The sequence below is a fragment of the Acanthaster planci genome, linkage group LG09 (assembly GCF_054643075.1).
Source record: "Acanthaster planci isolate LZ-2023a linkage group LG09, COTS_SCS, whole genome shotgun sequence".
In the NCBI taxonomy this organism is placed as follows: Eukaryota; Metazoa; Echinodermata; class Asteroidea; order Valvatida; family Acanthasteridae; genus Acanthaster; species Acanthaster planci.
This window is the reverse complement of record NC_141785.1, coordinates 4,141,908-4,163,267: the sequence shown is the minus strand read 5'-3', so window position 1 is coordinate 4,163,267 and position 21,360 is coordinate 4,141,908. Positions and strand designations below refer to the sequence as shown.

The 21,360-nt window shown below is 41.6% G+C and overlaps 2 protein-coding genes across 19 annotated transcripts in view; one reads left to right on the top strand and one right to left on the bottom strand.

Moving 5' to 3' along the window:
• LOC110985335 (peripheral-type benzodiazepine receptor-associated protein 1-like) overlaps positions 1-21,360 on the bottom strand; it is a 184,018-nt gene that overhangs the window by 33,099 nt on the left and 129,559 nt on the right. For 17 of the 18 annotated variants that reach the window (XM_087141264.1, XM_087141261.1, XM_087141262.1 and 14 more), the window contains 5 exons: positions 20,475-20,856; positions 19,905-20,066; positions 1,794-1,912; positions 878-1,014; positions 251-353 (listed from right to left, as the gene is read on the bottom strand). In XM_087141264.1, coding sequence (XP_086997390.1) covers positions 251-353; positions 878-1,014; positions 1,794-1,912; positions 19,905-20,066; positions 20,475-20,856 — 903 coding nt within the window. The remainder of the gene's footprint in view (positions 1-250; positions 354-877; positions 1,015-1,793; positions 1,913-19,904; positions 20,067-20,474; positions 20,857-21,360) is intronic. The other variant, XM_087141272.1, reaches the window with a different exon arrangement.
• LOC110985336 (uncharacterized) lies at positions 5,495-13,016 on the top strand. The gene is made up of 3 exons (XM_022246298.2): positions 5,495-6,921; positions 8,034-9,709; positions 10,022-13,016. Exons 1-2 carry the CDS (start codon positions 5,775-5,777, stop codon positions 9,665-9,667), a joined length of 2,781 nt encoding a protein of 926 aa, XP_022101990.2. The 5' UTR covers positions 5,495-5,774; the 3' UTR covers positions 9,668-9,709; positions 10,022-13,016.

Here is a 21,360-nt window from a genome sequence, read left to right as displayed (position 1 = left end):
TCCCTCAAAGGCCCTTTGTAAATCTTGTATTTCTACAGTAAATCATTTCAGCAAATACTCTTTATCAACTCAAGACGTTTGATGTAGATGCAATAATATACAAAGAAGAAAATACCTGTTACGGCAAAACCTCAGTCTGAGTTTTTAAGCAGAGAAAAATTAAAACATGTCAAGCGTGCAGAAAGTTTCCAAGACAACAAGGTAACTTTCTGTCAAACTGGGATGGGGGGGGGAGGTGGGGAGGTCTCACCTCATCCGGATCACCGTAGACGTATATGTAGTCCCCTGCAGTCAGTGGTAGTTCCGCATCTGGGTTGTCATTTGGTGAATCGCGGTAAGGGTCATAGTTGTACCTGCAAGAGAATGGGGGGGTGGGGAAGAGATAACGTACATAGTAGTATGGCCCAGAAGTTGGAGAGAGGATGTGCGTTTTCACCAATGACACAATCTTCAATCGTCAGACTGTCAAAAATCCAAGAAATTTAAGTCAGTGAATGAATATTCATTTTCTCGGCTGGGGAAAAAGTGTGAACACTGTTGCCCTTCAGAGGTTAACTTTCAATTGCAATGTGCTGTAGTTCAGGGCATCATCCGCTCGATACATGTCGATGAAGAGTGAAAATAGGTACATTTTGTGTCATTTTGGTCAATGACCAATTACTTCCAAATATTCTGATGCAGCACGGTCCCGTTGTAACAGACATTTGATCACACCCATGCTGTAAAATTAAGTCTATGCACCTAGAATCAACAGTAAAATCTGTCACTGAAACCCCCGAGAGCAGCTGTAATCTGCAGAGAACAATCTCAGCACCCCCCCCCCTTTTTTTTATTCAGTAACCATGACATTTCCCTCTTTAATCCAGCTTGTCAGTACCTTGCAATAAAGACTGCCAGCTTGCTGATGGGGCCCATAGTGGTGATGGACGAGGCTTGGTTCAGCCGATTCAAGATGGCCGCATCAATCCGGTCGCTCAGGTCCTCCATCAGGTCTTCGGCATCACTGGTGTCCAGCTACAAAAGGGTCATGAACCAGTACCCAAAAAATTGAAACCATCGTCATACTAGTTATAAGCAGCAATTCTTGTCAGTAATTGAGCCAGCAAGCAGCACATACTTGCATACAGAATATTACATCCATCAGTTCTTATTTTGAAAAAAATATTTTTTTACAACATTTTTATAGAGATAATGATAACTAAATTCCCAATCTGCAGATTTTTTATTCTGCAAATGAAAAGAAAAAAAATACATGTAATTGTAGTTTGAACCAAGTCCAGAGCATGACAAATATTGTAAACAGGGCAGCTAAATATAGAACCAGGTAGTTTTCCTCACATTGCGCAGCACAATGTTCACCAAATGAGTTGTGGACATGCCTTAAAAGTATTCCACGGCAATTGAAGGATTAGAAATCCAACCTACCTGACATGGATACTAATTTGTCCCTGAGTACCAAAGTGAACTATTACATGCATATGCCTGAATCTTCGACAAACCGAGACACAATGATCAAATATGTACGTGTACCTGGTACGTTGGACCAGGTGGGGCTGAATTGCTGGTAAGAATGCCAGATGTCAGAAACATTGGGAGGGATCCATAAATTTGATGGTCATGGATTTCTTTGAATTTTCAAGGTGCATTGTCCTAAAACTACATGGACCTGATACAGAGCCCCTCAGTATTCCATATGGCAGTTTCTGACAAACAGCGACCTAAAAAAGCTTGCCCGTATTTTCTGGGGAAAACATAAACACTTTTCAAATGTCTCCAGAGGAGCTTCCACGCACCTGTCCATTCTCGATGCCCCTGGAGTGGTCACTCTTCCGGCTGACCGTGTCGCCTGAAGCTGGGTAGGATGTTCGCTTCTCCACGGTTGGTTCACTCTCGTCTCTGCCGGGCAACCCGCCTGGGTCAAGTAAATGTACAGATCAAGACAAAAACACCGTAAGTAACTTTAAACAGGCTTCTCACTCTTCCAAGGTGCCTCAGCTGAACGACAAGTTCAAAATCATTTCTGATTGCATCTCTTCAAATTCAACGGGGAAAAATCCAAGCAGACATCAACTGTCAGGCAGTATAATGCCAACGCTGAAAAAGTGTGAAGAAAAACTGAACAAGTAGAAATGCAAACTGTGAAACGGTTACGAGTTTATAATAAGTGCAAAGACATGGAGATACATGTATTGTGGCTCGACATGGTCGAGAGAAAAGGAGGAAATTGTGTGCAATTTTATCAAACTGAAAATCAGTTCTGTGAAATGTCATACATATTTATGATGAAAAAATATTAAAGACAAGTTATACTTCAATCATAAACAAATGCAATCCTATCCATTCCTTGGCACAAATCAATTTGTTCACTGCACCATGTAGGGGGAGATTTTAACTAATTCCTTGTATTTACATGCATTCTCGGTAAAAGACCTATCCCACCTCCAAGGAAAGGAAGGCCAACAAAAACGGTCAAGGGTGCTCAAACTGCACGAATTCCTTTGAAAACAGAACTTTTTCATTATTAGGGGAATATCAGGCTACAATCGAAGAAGGAGGGAAACACTGGAGTGCATAGCAAACAAAACAGTGACACAGACAAGATGGTTTTTATTTGGTGACGCTAAAGATGTACAGGATGCTTTGTTTATGGAACTGAAGCAAGAAGAGAAATGTGAGTACGAGATCTGTAACAGAGGCTCCAGGTCCTTGCTATGAGATGGATTTTGCCCAATACAGGTATTGATTTATGCATGGTGAAAGATTAGCGTGTGCTCAGATGTAAGTCTGCTATCAGATTCCACAGTTTTATTCCGCCAAGCTGCTTGAAATTGTCTAAAAAAATAAGTACATGTTGTGTGATGTTTACAAAGTTAAGATCTCCACATGTACAGTGTATACGGTTCTGTGGACAAACCCCTTTGTCACTGTATCACATGCACATCTTGATGTACATGTACATTGTTAAAAAGTACAGCGAAAAGCAGAAAGTTTATAATGTGAGAGAATGTGGTGGGCTGGTCACCATGTGTCAATTTACACATATATTTTAAAACAGATTTCGGAGAAATGGAAAGCAGCTCTGGAAAGCAGTGGCCAGAAGTCAAGTAATCTACCCAAGCCATGCGCCCAGGGAGGAGGGAGGATTCAGTCCAGGAATAAGCGGTGAAGGAGAACTGAGGGAATAAGCAACTTTCAGATCTCCCAATCACAGAGGAGACATTCAAGCACTAGACAAAGTTTGCAATTGGATTGGAACAATTTGGGGAAACTTCCATCAATTATATTGATATAGCACCTACAACAGTAACACCTACCGTTTTTATAACACCTCAATTAATCCTTATCATATCATTACCCCCAACACTGTTAAGTATTTTGAAATAAATTCCCTTTAGAATGCTAACAATTTCCCTTTAAAAAACGATTTCATTTTGCCAAATAAATACAATGACAAGATTGACTCATTGAGTTTGGATAAATATTTAGATGGACAACATTGTAGCAAAGAGAGCTGGATAGTCTGGCTCTGTTGACACTAAAAACTGACAGCATACAAGGAACAGGAAACACGTTCATGTACATGTATTCAAATGACACAACTGTAGTGTTTACGTAATTTTCATTTTGTAAAAAGGCAGTTCAGCTTTCACTTTTGAGTTTGCAAACTTTATGTGGTGAACTAAACTGAATGTGCTGGCTCAGTTCAGTGAAAATGAAATCAGGATATTGCAAAAACAGAAATCAAAGGTCACTGAAAGTTACCATTTTAACTATTTTAACTATACTTTGGCAAATGGCCCAAAAGGGATTTTTGTGGGCGGGGAAACGCAGGTTCTTTTTATTCATTTTGCAGTCACAATTAATGGGGTAAACATTAAATTTATGATGTTTTTGAAATGGTTACATATTCATTGTTATTGAGGAGGGAAAGTAAGGAATGCCCTGTTCAGTGGTTCCAAGTTGACGGCAGGCTCTGAGCACTTGGACCAGAGGTGATATGCTTGCAAATTACCATTACTTTACAGCATTTGCATCCACAGAAAGGTTACCAGGTAGCTCTCCTCAGACGTTTTGGACCTAGAATTTGGAGCTCATCCCCCACAGAGGAGAAAGTGCTCTCACAAAACAAAAGCCAGACAAATGTACATGTGTGCAGTTTAGGTCATGTAGAAGACATTTGTTGTTCAAGTACTTCAAGTATATTAATGAGCACTGTGTGCTGAGTGCTTGTCTTTGCAAACTCTCAAGCTTACTCAGGTGGGACTCGAACCCACGACCTCCTGCTAATGTACATTGGGTATTAAAGGGCAAAACCTGTTATATATCAGCATCTCCCCAATGCAAAAATATACCTGTATTTCAGTTCTATTTCCTTGAGCAAAAATAAACAGTGCAAAAGTACAATGAACAATTTTGTTGCTGTTCACTGTACTTTTGTACTGCTTATTTTTTCTCAAGGAAAATATAACTGAAACACAAGTACTTGTACATGCAGGCAAAGTGATTTGCATATAACACAAGTTAATGGTTTAAAGAAGTAAGAACTGAAACCTAGCAATGACTTTATTGCGGTGGGTGTTTCAAGGTTCATTGTACTCTGCTGTGAAAGTTTTCATCAAGGTTACAAATAGGGAAGTAATTTGTTTTGGATGTTTCAATTTAATAAGGCTATCCTGAAAACTGGCCTGAAAGAGGTGTGAAAATATCTGATTTCGTGTTGCGCTAATTTGGATATTCTGTGTATACCTGTAATATTCAAATACTTGTTGAAATTGAAAATTTGAAAACGAAAATCAATGAAAGAAAAAGTGAAAAAAATTCAATATTTTGTGTACACAATTGCATTTTAAAAGCATATATCAAAACATTATGAGTAAACTTACAGGCAGCTGAATGCATATTCCCAACAATAAGGCCAAACATTTACTTTCCGTTTTTGTGTATGGTTTCTGCTTTTAATGGAAATTTGGAAGAACCAGGTATTTCCATCGAACAAAAAGTCAAACACTTGAATATTCAGAAGTAGTGAAATTTGAATCTGGCTCAGCCTTGTGGTCTAATTACACTAAAAACTTGGAAAATTTTCATAAAATGAAGCTTTACGCATTCCAAATATTACAAAACCCCCAAGTGGACTATCTCTTCGATTTGAGGGCTTTGATTCACCTTTACAGGCACTGGCTATGCCACAACAAGCAATTTGAAAAATATTACAGCTACTTCTTCAGAAAACAAGTTTTAAAACATAATGTTAATGCCACAGATATTGATGTACTCTGAAAGAGTTGACATTATGCTTTGGCGGTATGTACGTAAATGTAATTTGCTATTTTAAAAAACACTGAAAACTGCTTTCAAACACAAACAGTTGTACACTTTTTATTTCATGTTTAAAAGGTTCAAACAGGTATTGAATAGAGACGCGAACGATTGTATTTTGTTTTTTCAACTGATTGTTCTTCGAAAACCACAAGGAAGTCATGTTGCATGCTGGCTCACAGAGACAAGATAGTATCACGGCATGATGGACAAAACGCAAGTGATGTCATTTGTTTATTTATCCATGGAGTTCATTTCCTTCAGGGATAGGAGGTGCTACCATTGTGTGAACAAACAGTATACATGTACGTATCCTTCCCTGCAAACATTTGTGAAGCCACGCTTTATGGGACAGGGACAGCTGCACACAGTGTGGGACTGGAGTATCACTTTTCAGTGTTTTGTGCCTTGCCATATAAATGCCAACTGGATGATTAAAATTAACAAGTTCCAGGATGGCTCAGTCTACATGCAAGACAGCGTTTCTTTCTCTCCTATTAGTCCTGCTGGTTGTGAGCTGCAAGTCTGCAAGCCAACACGTTTCTCTCCAAAGGGAAAATGAAAATTCTGCCTTCATAGTGCTGCAAGGCAACACATTTGAGCTAAGTTACGAGATAAGTTTTGGAAACTTGGCACAGAAACTTAGCTTCCATTGCTTTAATGGGAAAGATATTGACATCTCCCTCCCCAACGTGACGACAGAAAGTTCACAAACTTCCACAGGCAATCATTCCAGAAGCTACCTTTTTTATAATGGCAAAGGGCAAAATAAGACACTGAGACTTGTGGTTAATGAAGCGCAACAGGATGACAGTGGATTATACAAATGCCAAGTACATGCTTCATTTCAAAATGAAAGCACCCGGACAACTTCTGATAGCGTAACACTAACAGTAACAGAGGAGCCTGCTTGTTTGGTCATTCCCATGATATCCAAGATGATGAAGGGTGACTCAAAGGTTTTTAGATGTATTACAGCTGAAAACGATCCTATAATCTCCTTCAACTTGGAGAGTCCTAATAAGTATGTGCAGCAAATCCAAAACTTTTCAAGACAACCTGGGAAAATAACATTGCTCAATATTACTGAGACCTTAAACGACATAGTCTTGAACTGCACCACTACTGAGAGTTCTTGTTCCAATGATCCCATCATCCTCGAGAATACCAAACCTCAAACTGCACCAACAACCACAGAATTGGAACTATCTACTAAAACACCTCCATCTAGTTCTCCAGGATCACCTGACATACACATAAGTGTGAAGGTGGCAGTGCCCCTTAATACGGTACTGGTCATCGCTCTCATTGTGACATGCTGTGTTCGAAGAAAACGCAGCAGGAATGGTGGACCGCCATCAACCAAGGACAGCACAGATGACGTATCTCCCATGGATGGTGCTGACCATCCAACATCCAGGCCCATGACGCATCCAGACTTACCGAGGCAGGAAGACGAGGGAGCACGACTCTACGAAGAAATCAATGAACGTGTACCACCAGCGCTGCCCAGTCGAACAAAACTACAGACCAAAAAGGGTAGCCCAGGGAGACAGAGCAAGAAGAAGTCACATAGGAAGACTAAAGCAAGGAGGACAAAAGGTGAGTTGACTGTCTTCTGTTAATGGAGAGTTAAAGGATGCTTTGTATCCCAATCACACAACAAATAAAAACAAAAATCTCGTGCCAGCTCATCTGGGCTAAATCAGAACACTGTTGCAGAAACGCAGAGCTTATCCCCATAGTTGGAGCCGGCTTCAACTGCTTTTGAAATTAGGAGATTTCAGGGGACTTATAAGTGTTGTTGCATGACTGCACTATTTCCCAAACTAAGTTTGGCAAAAGCATGCCCACTGTTGAAGCTGAAAGCTTGACTATGCACACAGAAAAATATGTGAACATTCTAAAGAGATATTTATGAATAAAACTGAACAAAGGCTACAGCAATCGAGCTGCTACACCAAGAGAATGACAATGTGAAAACATGTCAGCATTTATCTTTGCACAAAGTGAAGGGTACTACATTTAATGTATATGTAGTTTCCAATTTCATGAATCTGTTAAACAAAAAAGAAGGGGGCACATCGACTAAACTTCACAAGAAAAGGTTGACAATTGCCAAAATGAAACTCATATTCTGACAAGCTACAAAGGGCTTTTACGTGAGCATGTGTAATAATTCCAGACCTCTTTGGGTTTTAACTCCATTAATATTTTTAGTACACAAAGTACACGTACAACGTTGTATGAATTTGAGATACATTTTGTGTTTTAATTCTTTAACTGCACGTCACTTCATAACAATATGCAACTCTTAATTACCATTTTTATTTGTTAAGCACATTGAAATTTTGTTTTTTCTGTATGCATTAATGTTAATAGGCTACATAATTATAAACTAGAATTCTAGGAACAACACAGTGGATAAACCATTTGGAAGACTTTGCACTCTAAGGCCAAGTCATAAGCTATTCAAACGAACTGTGGAAAAACATTCCTTCGTCATAACTCACCTCATTACTTGTGACTGGTCTTGTAAAATAAAATATGATAGGACTGGACTTGTGGTGGGTTTAATTGTGCAGCCCTGCTGCTGTGCATCAACATGTAATCAGTCCAATCCGAACATCAGGCATTTCTGCTATCCTACACTGTGTCAGGAAATAACGCAACCCCTCCCATTATCCCAACCCTTTCTGTCTTTTAACCATCAGCCACAGACAGTGTGCCCAATGGCAGCCATGCCTACAGCCAAGTCCCTCTGGAGGCCTCCCCTGACAGAAATGACGAGGCCAGCAATTCTGCAGAAAACATTCTTGGGACTGAAAGGCTAGACCAAGGCAAGCCTCTTGAAGAGAAGGGCAATGTCCATCAGACTGGACGCAAGAAGCTTGAGCCTGGATACCATATCGTCCTTCCAAGCTCCTCCGATAGTGACGATCAAGATGATGATTCATCAGTGGACAGCATGATCAAGGTGCCAGGCCAAGACTATTCTAACAAGAAAGATGATGTCCACCCCAACAAACAAACAAAGTCTGGCCCAAACTACTTCACTGTCAATCCTAGCACCTCAGACCGAGATGATGATTCTGGAGTTGACGAGGACAAGGTGACGACTCCCGACAGTGATGATTCAGCCCCGGGACCATTCAACGAGAGCAACATTTACGTCGCAGATACCTCAGCATGGCAGATGCAAGAACTGTACCTCATCCCACATGCCAACAACACAGAGGTGACAAATCAAGGTGAGCTACCAGACGACAATGAAACATCCACAGACCAGCATGAAATAGAAGCATCAAGTGAAATTCAAACAGCAAACAAGCAACGTGAGATCATACACCCTGGCGATACCTTGAACGGAACACAAACCCGGATGCAATCCGTCGCACAAGGCGAACAAACATATGACACTTTAGAACACCAGACCACAGTGATTAGAAATCAGATCATTCAAAGACCCACGATACCACATGCATCAATAGACCCAGGAGAGGCCCATTATGATAAGACCAACATCAAAAAGACAGACCAAAGTGAGAGCTCATCAAGAAGAGTACGCACTTCATCAGACAATAAAATCAGCAAGACAAACGGTGGCATGCAGGGCCCCACAGCACGCAATCCCAAAACATCTCCTACAGCACAGCATCCCACTGTTAAAATCAAAGACTCCCGGCCAACTTCAAACAGCAGTCAAGATGCTCTCAAAACCAAAATGACAGTCACACCGGCCCAGCAACAGGACAAAACCCGAGACTACAGCAGTTTGCCTGAAACAAGGCCCACCATTGAGTCATCTGGCTTACTGCATATGCCAAAGGAGCACACTTACGACAGCTTCAACCACGGCAACTCAATGCGCAGGAACCAACTCGAGGGATACGAGCAGGTATCAGAGTCCAAGCCCATGCCGGCCGCGAAACCTTACATCATTGTCAACCTTGACAAACCTGCAATGAGAAACCAGAACGAACGCAAGTCGAGAACACCGGATTTAATTCCAGACCACCCTTACGAAGTCCCGCAGGCCAGACACCCCAACCCTACGGCATCAGATGAGCAAAACAGTGATTCCTATGCTGCGGCAAATGATGAAGCCGGTAACAGGCATTCCTGGTCAGGTGATGATGCGAGACGAACACACCCAGACAACACAGCACAGAACAGCCCTCGCATTCCAACATCCAAAAGTGGGAACTCAAGAGTGGAGCAGCCTTATGATGTGCCAAGCCCATGTCAACAAGTACCCTCTAGGCCCCCTGCAAAGCAACAGGTACCGGCTGTGGACCCCTCTGACACCATGCGGCAAGAGACACAATTAGACAGTACCAACGAGTGATGGCTACCAAGTCAAGTTTTGTTCTTGAACAAGGCAACAAGGGTGAGTATTGTAACTTCCAGCTTAATTTCTCCTCCAGTCCAGTCCACCAAATGGAGGCTGTTAGAAACAAGGTAAATTCAGTCTTTTTTTTTTTTTCCGGGACACTTATTTCTTCTGCAGCTCCATATGTTTAGCCAACCGAGATGAGGATTGAACACATGGGAAGGCTTTTCGGAGCTGAAAAAACTAAAAGCCACAAAAGGTAGAAATTAATTAGCTGGCAAAAGATAATGGTATAAAGAAAAAAGCTAATTGAGCTGAAAATTAGGTAATCTTGAAGCCGGGTTTTCTGTCTTGTATAACTTTCTACAGTACAGCATTTCCAAACATGGTACAACTCCAACTACAGCAGTGCCAAGGTTTATCCCACTTTTCCAGACGTGAGTGACGATGGCACGTTCTGCGACATCAACAGCAGCAAGGGGTTCAGGAACAGTAGTTATAGGTGACAACAGATGGCAGGGAACTAAGACGGTGAACAGAGAGAAAGCTTCATGAATGTGGGAGAAAATAGCTTTGACAAAAACACCACGAAAATTCACACATGGTTCACAACTGCATCACTTACACGTTTTTGTCTTGTAAAGTGGGAACCCCCTTGAAAGTGAAAATAATTGCAAGTTTGTGGGTTATGCTTAACACAAACACATTTCTTTGGTTTTCAATGGAACGATTGTTCACAAGGAAACTACGATACAAGTATGCAGACTGTGCAATCATAATTTAATTTCAGATGACACAGTATGCTCTACATGCATTGGGTGCGTATCGTAAGTCTGGCGCCTCATAGTTCCGGTTGCCAGTGGTGTTACCAATCTGTGTGCTGACAAGGAGCAGCATGCACTGGCCACAGACTGATGTGGACAGCAGTGGCAGAATTAAAGGGGAGGCATGCCCCTCCCCCCCTCCGGGTGCCCTCCCACTCGGAAATAAAAGAAAGAAAAAAATCTAGTGATTTCATTGCGACATAACCAAACCACTGTCCCTTCCAGAAAATGATACCCCGCAAGCCACCCCCCCCTTTAAATGCACCCCCATTACGCCACTGATGGACAAGTATGTAAGTGTACAAATAACGATCACTGGGAACCACACTGACCCTGCAAAATTGCCAGATAATGGAATATATATATTTAACCCTCCCCAAAAAAACAATAAAATGAAATATCACTTTTGCTTATAATGGATGCCAATAGTGGACAACAACTGTATGTGTATAAGTTACTGTGCATGTATAAAACGAATAAAAATCTGCTTGTAAATCTGTTTAAAGCAAACTGGATTATGAATTTATCGGAACGTAATGCCAAGTTTTAGTCACCTGAAAAATCACCAAAGATTTATCAAAGGAATGACTAAATATGCTGTACATCAAAATTAAGTTGGCTTTGCATTAGGGCTGTCTGTTATATAAGGGTTTTGCTCTTGCACCAACAAATATATTCACACATTGTTCTCAGTGCGATCTGAGAGTTAGAAAGAAATTGCACACTTGCTGGGGTGGGATTGGAACTCATGACCTCCTGCTAACCTGTGCAGATTTCTTAACCACTCAATAACCAAGTTTGCCTGAAGCTGGTGGCTGGCTTAAATCCAATGCAGCAGTGGGTACATACAGTAGGCAACAGTGCTTAGAACGCAGTGTGAATATACATCGGTGTCAGGGCAAAATCTAGCACAACATGTGCTGTAAATATTGCCTTAGCAGGAGAAAAATGAAACATCTGCAATGTTGAGCAGGATTTGTTAACATTATGCTATTGTCATATGTATATGTGGTTGCTTTTTTGAAGCATCAGTCACTTTAAGTGCACATTTTCTTATTTAATATGTAAAAATAAGTGATAATGCTCCGAACAGTTTTGTAAAAGGTAACAGCATCTGTTGAGAAAAATGAAACATCTGCAATGTTGAGCAGGATTTGTTAACATTATGCTATTGTCATATGTATATGTGGTTGCTTTTTTGAAGCATCAGTCACTTTAAGTGCACATTTTCTTATTTAATATGTAAAAATAAGTGATAATGCTCCGAACAGTTTTGTAAAAGGTAACAGCATCTGTTGAGAAAAATGAAACATCTGCAATGTTGAGCAGGATTTGTTAACATTATGCTATTGTCATATGTATATGTGGTTGCTTTTTTGAAGCATCAGTCACTTTAAGTGCACATTTTCTTATTTAATATGTAAAAATAAGTGATAATGCTCCGAACAGTTTTGTAAAAGGTAACAGCATCTGTTGAGAAAAATGAAACATCTGCAATGTTGAGCAGGATTTGTTAACATTATGCTATTGTCATATGTATATGTGGTTGCTTTTTTGAAGCATCAGTCACTTTAAGTGCACATTTTCTTATTTAATATGTAAAAATAAGTGATAATGCTCCGAACAGTTTTGTAAAAGGTAACAGCATCTGTTGAGAAAAATGAAACATCTGCAATGTTGAGCAGGATTTGTTAACATTATGCTATTGTCATATGTATATGTGGTTGCTTTTTTGAAGCATCAGTCACTTTAAGTGCACATTTTCTTATTTAATATGTAAAAATAAGTGATAATGCTCCGAACAGTTTTGTAAAAGGTAACAGCATCTGTTGAGAAATCCTAATTTATCAAACAAGTCACTTTTTTTGCACAGACTTCATCAGATCACTATTCATCTTTTTAGTTGTAACACGTTTGTAGCAGGTAAAGTTTCTGGACCAACCAGCGACACGCACATGTCTCATTTGTGTGGGTATAAGCTCACTGTACATGTACATCTGTAAAGCCTACTTAGACATGTGTGACTTGAAACCAAGTCAAAACTATCCAGTCTATCACTTAGTATATCAACTCAATAAACTTGGTGTCTGAATAAATTTCAAGGAATAAAAGATGCACTAACCCACCCCCGAAAAACCATAATCAAGCAAGAGCCCTGAACATCTGTTAAAACTCTCTGAACTTCAATCACCTGCAGCGTTAGTTACTAAGGTATCATAAATTTATCCATTAGGCCGAGTGTACAAGGAAAGGAAATTACGGATGTACACTGACATGTACTCACATGTACAACGTGTCTTTTCATTCCACACTTGTGCTCATTAGAAATTTTACTATAATTATCATGCAATTTGTACTCAAAACATTTAAACAAGTGTAAAGTAATGAGAAACTGATTTGAAATTTCTGGCAATGTTGCTATCACACTTTTAATGGACATTTGGTTTTTAAGCTGCTGCAAGTAGTGAAGTTTTCCTTTTCATTTACTGGACAATAAAAAAGCTCTGAGTGAAATAGGATACAGCATTTCAGGACAGCAACAGGTGTCCGGACTTCCTTTTTGCATTTCCTGTGTTCATGAGAAATTCATTTTAAATTCTCGAAAATATCATTACCAGATTTCTATTGGGAGAATTCCTTCAGAAACCAACATTCAAAATGGGCCAAGTTGCCAGTAAAATATCTCAGGAGACATGGTCCTAACCCCTAATAGCCTGCTCCTGTGCGAAACCGGACCCATTTACCTCCTCCCCAAATGCACTCACCTGTATCTGTTTGGCCTTGCTTTTTGTCAGACGTCATCATTAGCCTCTGGCTTAAAAGCGAGTCAAATGTGTAACACTGAGTGCTGAGTGTCTCTTTGGACACTCAGCACTTTCTGAGCGGCTCAAGAAGAAAACAAAAGACCTCGAGGCATAAAACAACAGGTCAGATCTCTTTGCCATCAACACCACAAAATGAGAAAAAAAAAAAATAAAAAAATTTAAAACAAAAACGTCAACAGCTCCACTGAACAACCCAAACTCATGAAGCGTTGATGCTGCCACACTTAAGTAGCCTCTTTATTGGTGACGATAACTCTACACATGTAGATGTGCGGATATGCATGTGAATGCACATGTATGCAGATACAAGTTTGAGAAATTCAAAACTAAAGTGGGAAACTTTGCATGTGGAAGACCCAACTTAATCAGTAAAAACTGCCACGTCCTACTCGTCCAGCCTGCGACTCTTCTTTGGTGTGCCCCATGGATCAGTGTCGTGTCCTGTGGTTGCTTTCATTGTGCACCTCAACTGTGGCTACCATCGCGTGGAAACATGGACCAGTCAAGCATAATTCTATGTTATGCATAGCTCCATGCTGTGTCGCTTTGCCCTACATACCTGTATCTCATCTCGAGGAATGCCGACATTGTAGTTGCCCAAATAGGAGCATGCGCCGCTGACGTGAAGGGTTGGATGGAGCCAAACAAAAAATCAGCCCAATAGTGATCAAATAAGCATACTTGTGTTGAAGTCATCGCATCAATCTACAATCCTGGTCAAATCTCGTTGGGCGCCTCACCCCCAGGCTCCCTCTCAATGTTGGTCTCACTGCACGGTCTGTGCTCCGGCTCAAGATGACAAACATTGACTGAGGGAGTGGGGGACCTAGCTGGAAAGGGTATGGCTATTGACACGTGTCCCAACAATTTTGTCCAGGATAGTAGCTACACAAAAAAATGCCCAATTGAAACATTAATTTTGATGGCCGTGCTGTACTCATCAGAAAAACCGCCAGAAACCTCGGCATAATCTTGAGCAACAACTTCAACATCAAGGACCAAGTGCAAAATACTACTTGTGCTGATTTATTTCGCCTGAGAAACACTGATCACATTTGCTGAATTCTTGCCTTAAAAATGGTTGAACAGCTCATTCATGCCTTTGTGACGTCGGCGCTGGACTACTGCAATTCCCTCCTACGACTTTCAGCTTTGACAATCAATCACCCCACAAAGCATTTCATCCCGTATCCTGAAGTGTAATCATATCAATCTGATCCTAAAAGAACTTCATTGGATTCCTGTTCAGCAGCGCATAATATACAAAACCCAGTTACTGGCACTGCACCTCAATACATCAAACAACTCATTTCACCACACAGCCCACGCGTCGGTTGCCATTCAGTGATGTAAAATTGCCCACTGTACCACTAGCAAGACGGAGGGTATTTTGGGGACAGGATTTCTTGATCGCTGCCCCTTGTTCATGGAATGCTTTGTCGATTAGTCTAAGGACCCAGCCTGGCATTGCTTTCTTCAAATCTTATCTAAAAGCTTAACTTATCTGTTTGTTCATGTTTATACGCAGATTTCTCTCATGGTGCAGTGAATCAGTTTTTCACTACACAATAGATGTCTTACTTGTTGCAAACAAGCACTGAATCAGCAGAGAAGCAACAGGCAATTTCAGATCAATTTGAGAGTGCGCTGCATGTACACATGACAAACATGTACAGGTACACAAGATGCGCATGCATTGCACTACCATGAAGGACAGGCACACAAAAAAAGCAATAGATTTCTTTTCATGTCCTTGGCTACTGGTTCTTTCTGCAAAGAATTCCTGTAAGACTTGCCCATCCTCATACAGACAAAAGTGATACCCATAATAATGCTATCACTTTGTCATTTGCAGTGGCCCCCACCTATGGCGACAATGCTGTAATAACCATTACAGCAGAGCCTCTGTTTTTTTATAGTTGCTTGGTAAATAACACAATGCTTTCCACCGTTAAAGGGGGCCATCATGAATGCCTACTGACAGATCAGTGGATTCGTACCTATAGGGGGGGTGTTACAACGTGAGGCAAAACGTCTTGTGCTCTGAGGTTACCGTACGTAAACCATGATAACGTATATTTGTGCATAATTAACCAGCTCTCACCTCAGGTGCATCCCTGCAGAGGGCAACTCAGACAAAAGTTCACTCTAAAATGTTGATGTCTTTAATATTCTATTTTGTTTTTCCATTTGCTATTTTTTGTCCTGAGTGTCAGCATCCTTCAAAATTCATGTAAATGCAATTTCTCACATGTTGTTCTACTCAAAAAAGGGGGGCTTTCATAACAAAATTTGTGAAGTCATGAACAATAAAATCCTCTCTCCCATTTCAAGTGTTCTCAAAATATTCTAGAACAGCACAGCACATGCTGATGACAGGAAAGAACAACAGATGCAACAGAGAAACAGAGATACATGTAGTTTGCTTGATCTGGGAAAGGAACCCTGACATCAATGACTTGAGGGCAAAACTTCTTCGTTCAATTTACGGTCGGGCATGGGCGATCATGTTACTACGCAATGAGAAATCTTTCTGAAAGAAACCATGTAGGGATTCAAAGATGTCACTCCCAGATTAGTACCGAGAAACATGAACCCTGATGTTCGGATTTAACGGTCCACTAGCATCACTCTCTGGACATTATGGAGCAAGACGGTCAATTAAGACAGAGCTGGAAGGGGAAATAATAGACAAGGAACTCTCTTTATGATTCCGGCTGAGAAAGTTACATCCACAATGCAAAACGCTACATAGCGATATACGGTGCTTTACTTTGATCCTTGTTTTCATGGCAAATTAAAGGTCAGAGGAAAAAAAATCCCAATCACCCCAAACTACATGTACAAACTGTGAGTCATCTTTCCCGGGGATGCTTCTCTTTGATTTCGGTTTCTACCTTTTGCGAATATTTTTCCAGGGGGAAAAAAAATTGTGCACTTGAATAGTCAGGAACATGTACAGGTGTACATTAACCACTTGCTGCCGGGTGCTTTTAAAAATGCAGTGCACACATACATGTAAGGGCCATTTTCAAGATTTTCAGTTTTCAAAAATCTTCAAAAATTGACTGTTTGGAGGCTACTCTAAGCTGACAGGCAACCTGCATTGACTCTTGAGTATTTCAGCCAGGCCTGCTGCCCTGTAAAGAGAGCCCAGAATCTATGAGGTGTTGCATAATTTCCTTTGTTCCCAGTGAACGTCAGTGGTGTCTTTTCAAACACGAATGGATTCGCATGCAGCAGTGCTGTGTTGCTCATCAATGGGGCCCTGAAGCACTTTTGTCCGCGATGCTAATCCGTGGGTGCGCAATGCCCAAAACAGTGGTATACTGTTTAAAAACAGTGACGGATTACCTTCAAAAATGCAAGCTGAAAAATGAAGGCAATTCCCAGCAGCAGGTCTTTTGTTCCGAGTACGGTCTTTTGTTACATGGACCAGCTCTTTTGTCCCATTTCAGGCACCCTGGCTCCGCTGCGTATAAACCCATGGTGCTCGAAATGGGGTTCCCCGGCAGAAAGTGGTTAAGCCATTTTGGATGATTGCACACTCTTTCTAGAAGTATCTGAAGACTTCCAAGTTTCACATGTTTGTGAAAGAATGGCAGAGCTAACTTGAACATAAATCTCTCCAATGCCGCATTTTACTCACAAATTTTCATTCAAAATGGTGCATATATTTGAAATGCCTACATCTTCCGCAGGAAAATCTTTCTGACTTGACCTCTTTGAGATACCATCCTAGAATTCCATACGCCTGTCTTTTTGTCAAAAACTTCCTTCCTTTAGAATCGACACATTGAGATGCCCAGGACAGTGAGAAATACATGAACAGCCACACCGAATACACACATGTACATGTGCATACACCCAAACTCACACATCAGGCCGGCCAGCTTATCCCTGCCATGTTTCTCACACATGCACTTGAATTCAGATGAAACGCTCCCAAATAATTAGTTTTTGGTTACCTTTTTTTTTAAATGCTTCATCCCTATCCATCTCACTGATGACTCAAGTTGGCATTTCAACCCCAGGCACCCATTTTGGTCAAGCTTTCTCACTGTTACAAATTTCAAACATCCGTTTGTTTCCCTCCAAGGGATTTTGCTGAATTTGATTTTGGTTTTCCAGTGAATGGTTTTTCCCTCCTTCCGGAGGGCCCAAATTTGACAGGAACCCTAGAACTTGAAAGAGAGCAATCAAAAGAGGTTGTTCTCCATTTGAAAGCATCAGGTTCCCCTATATACTGATGGGCAGAACAGGGTTCCCCGGTGGGCGATTCTTCTTGAAATGAGACACCAACCGTGAGAGCCACAAACGGCATTCCAGAGAACATCCATGTGAAGGGGGCACAAATATAGGCTCCGTTTCATTCCCCCGCCCCTTCAGCCCAAGCCGGAGATGGCTTGGAGCAGACAACTGTAAGTGGGCTCTTAAATTGAAATTAACGTGAACCACCAGAGGATTTTTTTTCCACAGTTCAATTGAAAATCTCACAGGGCTATTTCTTTCTCTGGCCAACTCCTATTATCCACAAAACCCAAGGAGACCCGGCGAGTGAATGCACGCAGAGTTCGTGATAGGCTTTCCTTGATGTTCACTGATGAAGTGTCTTGTCTTAGATGGAGTTGTTCCCCCCGGCTATTCCTTTCAGTTCCCAAACCTGAACAAGATGCTCTTTTCACAAGACAGGTTTTTAAACGTGTCTGGGTCTGTTATCATTTTTTTAAACGTTTTCTTTCTTTTAAAGAGCAGTGCAGTGAGAGAACTTGGGGTTAAGTGCCAAGGTGCTGATGGGTTAGAGTGTCTTAGCAAGGCTGTTGCTTAGGAAGGAAACAAAGGAAGCGATAGGGAGTGCTTGGAGGCAAGTCCACAAGAAAAAAAAGTGATGGTACGGGAGCTACAAAATGGTGCAAAATGGCATGGTGCAAAGAGGCACAAAGAAAAGAACGAGGAAAAGAGAAAGAAAAAAAGGGGGAAGGAAAATGAAAAGGCAAAAATAACAGCCTGATGTACACCAGGGAAGGCCAAAAATTATTTTTAAAATGAAAAAATTAAACTGAGACCTCTTTAACAAACATGTTTAACCACTTGCTGCCAGGTGGTTTGAAAAATGCACTGCACATAATCGGGACAGTTTCAAGATTAACTGACCTTTACACCCACACGAATGACTGTCTGGTGGCTACTCTAGTCTGACAGACAAAATCTATTGACGCCCGAGTATTTCAGTCAGGCCTGTAGCCTTGAAAAAGAGCCCAGATTGTGCAGTGTTATATAACTTTCTTTTGTTCAGGAACCTGGCACAGTGCGCTGCTGACCTCTGTTCAAAAGAGGCCAGAGTAGCATGCAGCGGTGCCTGTGCAGCTCATCACTGTGGTAGTGGAGTGCTTTTGTCCCCGGTGGTAATCCACTCGCACTACCGGTAAATGCCCCAAACCGTGGCATACTGTTTCAAAACAAGGCTGGATTATCTCCACTATTGAGAGTGAAAAAATGTTGGTAATGGCCAGCAGCCTGGTCTTTTGTTCCGAGAACAGTTTTTTGTCACCAGGCCCAGTTCCCTTTGTCCGATTTCGGAGACCCCTGGCCAAGCGTATAAAGCATCCATGTCTGTAAACCCCGGCGGCAAGTGGTTAAAGACAAACAAGTCGCCCTCTCAAATTAAGAGAAAGATCCCATACACAATGATGTTAATCAAAGATTAAATTCTGTAAAACTGCAGTTAATTTACCCCCCCAAAAAACTTCAGTTTTTCCATCTGTACATGCAATGTTTGCAGTGTGAACTGGTGCCAAGAGTACTGTCTGCGGAGTGTCAATATAATGTTTACTGGAAGAAATTTGTTGCAGGTGCACTTCTTCCATAGGATAGTGCATAAAATGCGCAGCCCGCTTGTCATCCATTCCATACCTGCCAACATTCCAAAATTAGAAATATGAACACTATTTCTGACTGCAAAAATAGTTTTACAAGTCCAGAGATAGCTAGTTATATGTACCTGCCTTTATTATTATTACTGACACTGCAGGAAACTAACAATTAAAAACACAAAAGCAACACATGTTGACTTTTTTTTCTGGACCAGCACAGATGTTTTCCTTTAAAAAAGTTTTCAATTTCATTTCAAATAGTGCCCTCATGTACCGACCTTAATTTTTTTTTTCCAATAATCAGAAGGTTCCGATTTTTGGGTGGTCTGTAAAACTGACAAACCGGTACAATTCTGATTAAATGGGAACAGCGGGCACGTATGCCTATCCTAAGATGTGCTGTGAATGCTAAAAGGGTTCCTTGCTTGGCTGTGGTTGGCAATAGCATGAGCACGCTGGAAACCAGGGACTAGTAGCAGTTCCTGTAAATGATTTAAATGATTTCTCCAAGTCACAGCAACTGACTGGGAAGTGGCCTTATTTGCCTAATGTGAAGGTTAATATATCTTGTCACTTTTCTCAAAAAGTACGCAAGGAGTCCATATCTGAGCTGCTAGGTCAGCCGGCAAAACATGCATGATGAACAGGCAAGGTCTTATGCAAATAAACAAATCCGTGAATATTCACGTGCAGTGGCTGTGAATGGGATCGGAAGCTCTGTGACCGATACCTGCTTCGTGATGCCAGGACGGGTCTATTTTGTCAGGCGGGGATGTTGGGTCAGTGACAAAGGGAAGGGAAGGAGGAGGAGCCAGCGACAGCCAATGGGAATCCTCATCAGACAGGATGATGTCATATTCAGACAGGAGGTTGTCAGACATGGAAGTGAGGTCTGGAGCAGAGGGGATTGGGATGCAAGGCGAAATATGTGAAGAAACATTTAAATAGCTGGGCTAATGGTCACTGCTAATGCCAGCACTTAACCTACACCATGCAGGCTAATGGTCACTGCTAATGCCAGCACTTAACCCACACAGTGCAGGGTACTGGTAGTTACAGTATTTTCAATGTCCTCTTTTGTATCCTGAAACTTAACAATAAAAGCACTGGTTGTGAAATCAGGATTCTCACCACAACTGCGTGCAGTTTTCAAAATATACACCACATGTCATAACGACCAAAGAGTAGAAATATCTTCTCCAATATCTTTAACAACACAGCAATAAACATTTAAAGAGAAAAAAGTTAAACAACAACAAAAAAATTAACGGCACTTTCAGGCAAACAAAAGGACACTCACCTTTGGAAAGGTTACTTCTGATCCTCTGCTCTGATGGTAGTCGCTGAGAGGCCTGCACTGAGGTTGCTGACGCTCTGGTGACAACTGCTTCCTCTGCGATTTTCCGCCAGTCCTCCTTGTCCCCTGTCCCCTTCCTGGACGGGGCCACACCCACCCCTCCCACTACAGGCTGGGCCGTGGAGTCAGCCGGCCCTGCAGTAGCTGCTCCGGCCCCGGTCATGGTGAAGAGCTGGCTACCGGCCTCATTGCGCAGGGCCAGCAGCTCGTTGGACAGCCGGCTAAAGTTGCTGCTCTGCTCGTCGCACTTGCGCTCCAGGTCCTTGACCTTTGCTGCCAGCCGGGAGACCGAGTCATGGTGGTCCCGCTTGGCCACTTGCTGCTCCTGCCAGTGATTCAAGAATAGGAAAACACAAAGCTGTCAGGAGCACATGTGACTAAAGTCATCACCTAAAACCAGAGTGGTTCAGTCCCCTTTCCAAAGCCTCGAGTATTCTGCCAACATTTGCAGCAGACCTTCAACTTGGATAAACATCCCCGTCCTTTCACATGTACTGCCATGATCATAACCTTCTTCTGCTTAACTGGACTTCAGCCTGAATATTCAGGCCAGTTTACTTTTCCTTATAAATTCTTCTGCACTCTGAACTGAAACGGGACAAGAAATAGCAACACAGAACAGACTATGCTCTTAAAATATGCATGTTTTTTACATGCAACAGCCAGAGAAGTATGGTAATGTGGGCATGGATTCTGATAGGTACATGTAGCTGGTTCACAAACTGTTATAGTTTACTGTTTGACCAAAAGTCAGGTGCATATGTTCTGAGAGAGTGTACTCACCAAGGACTACACAGATAGGCATTTATTAACCATTTGCTGCCAGGGG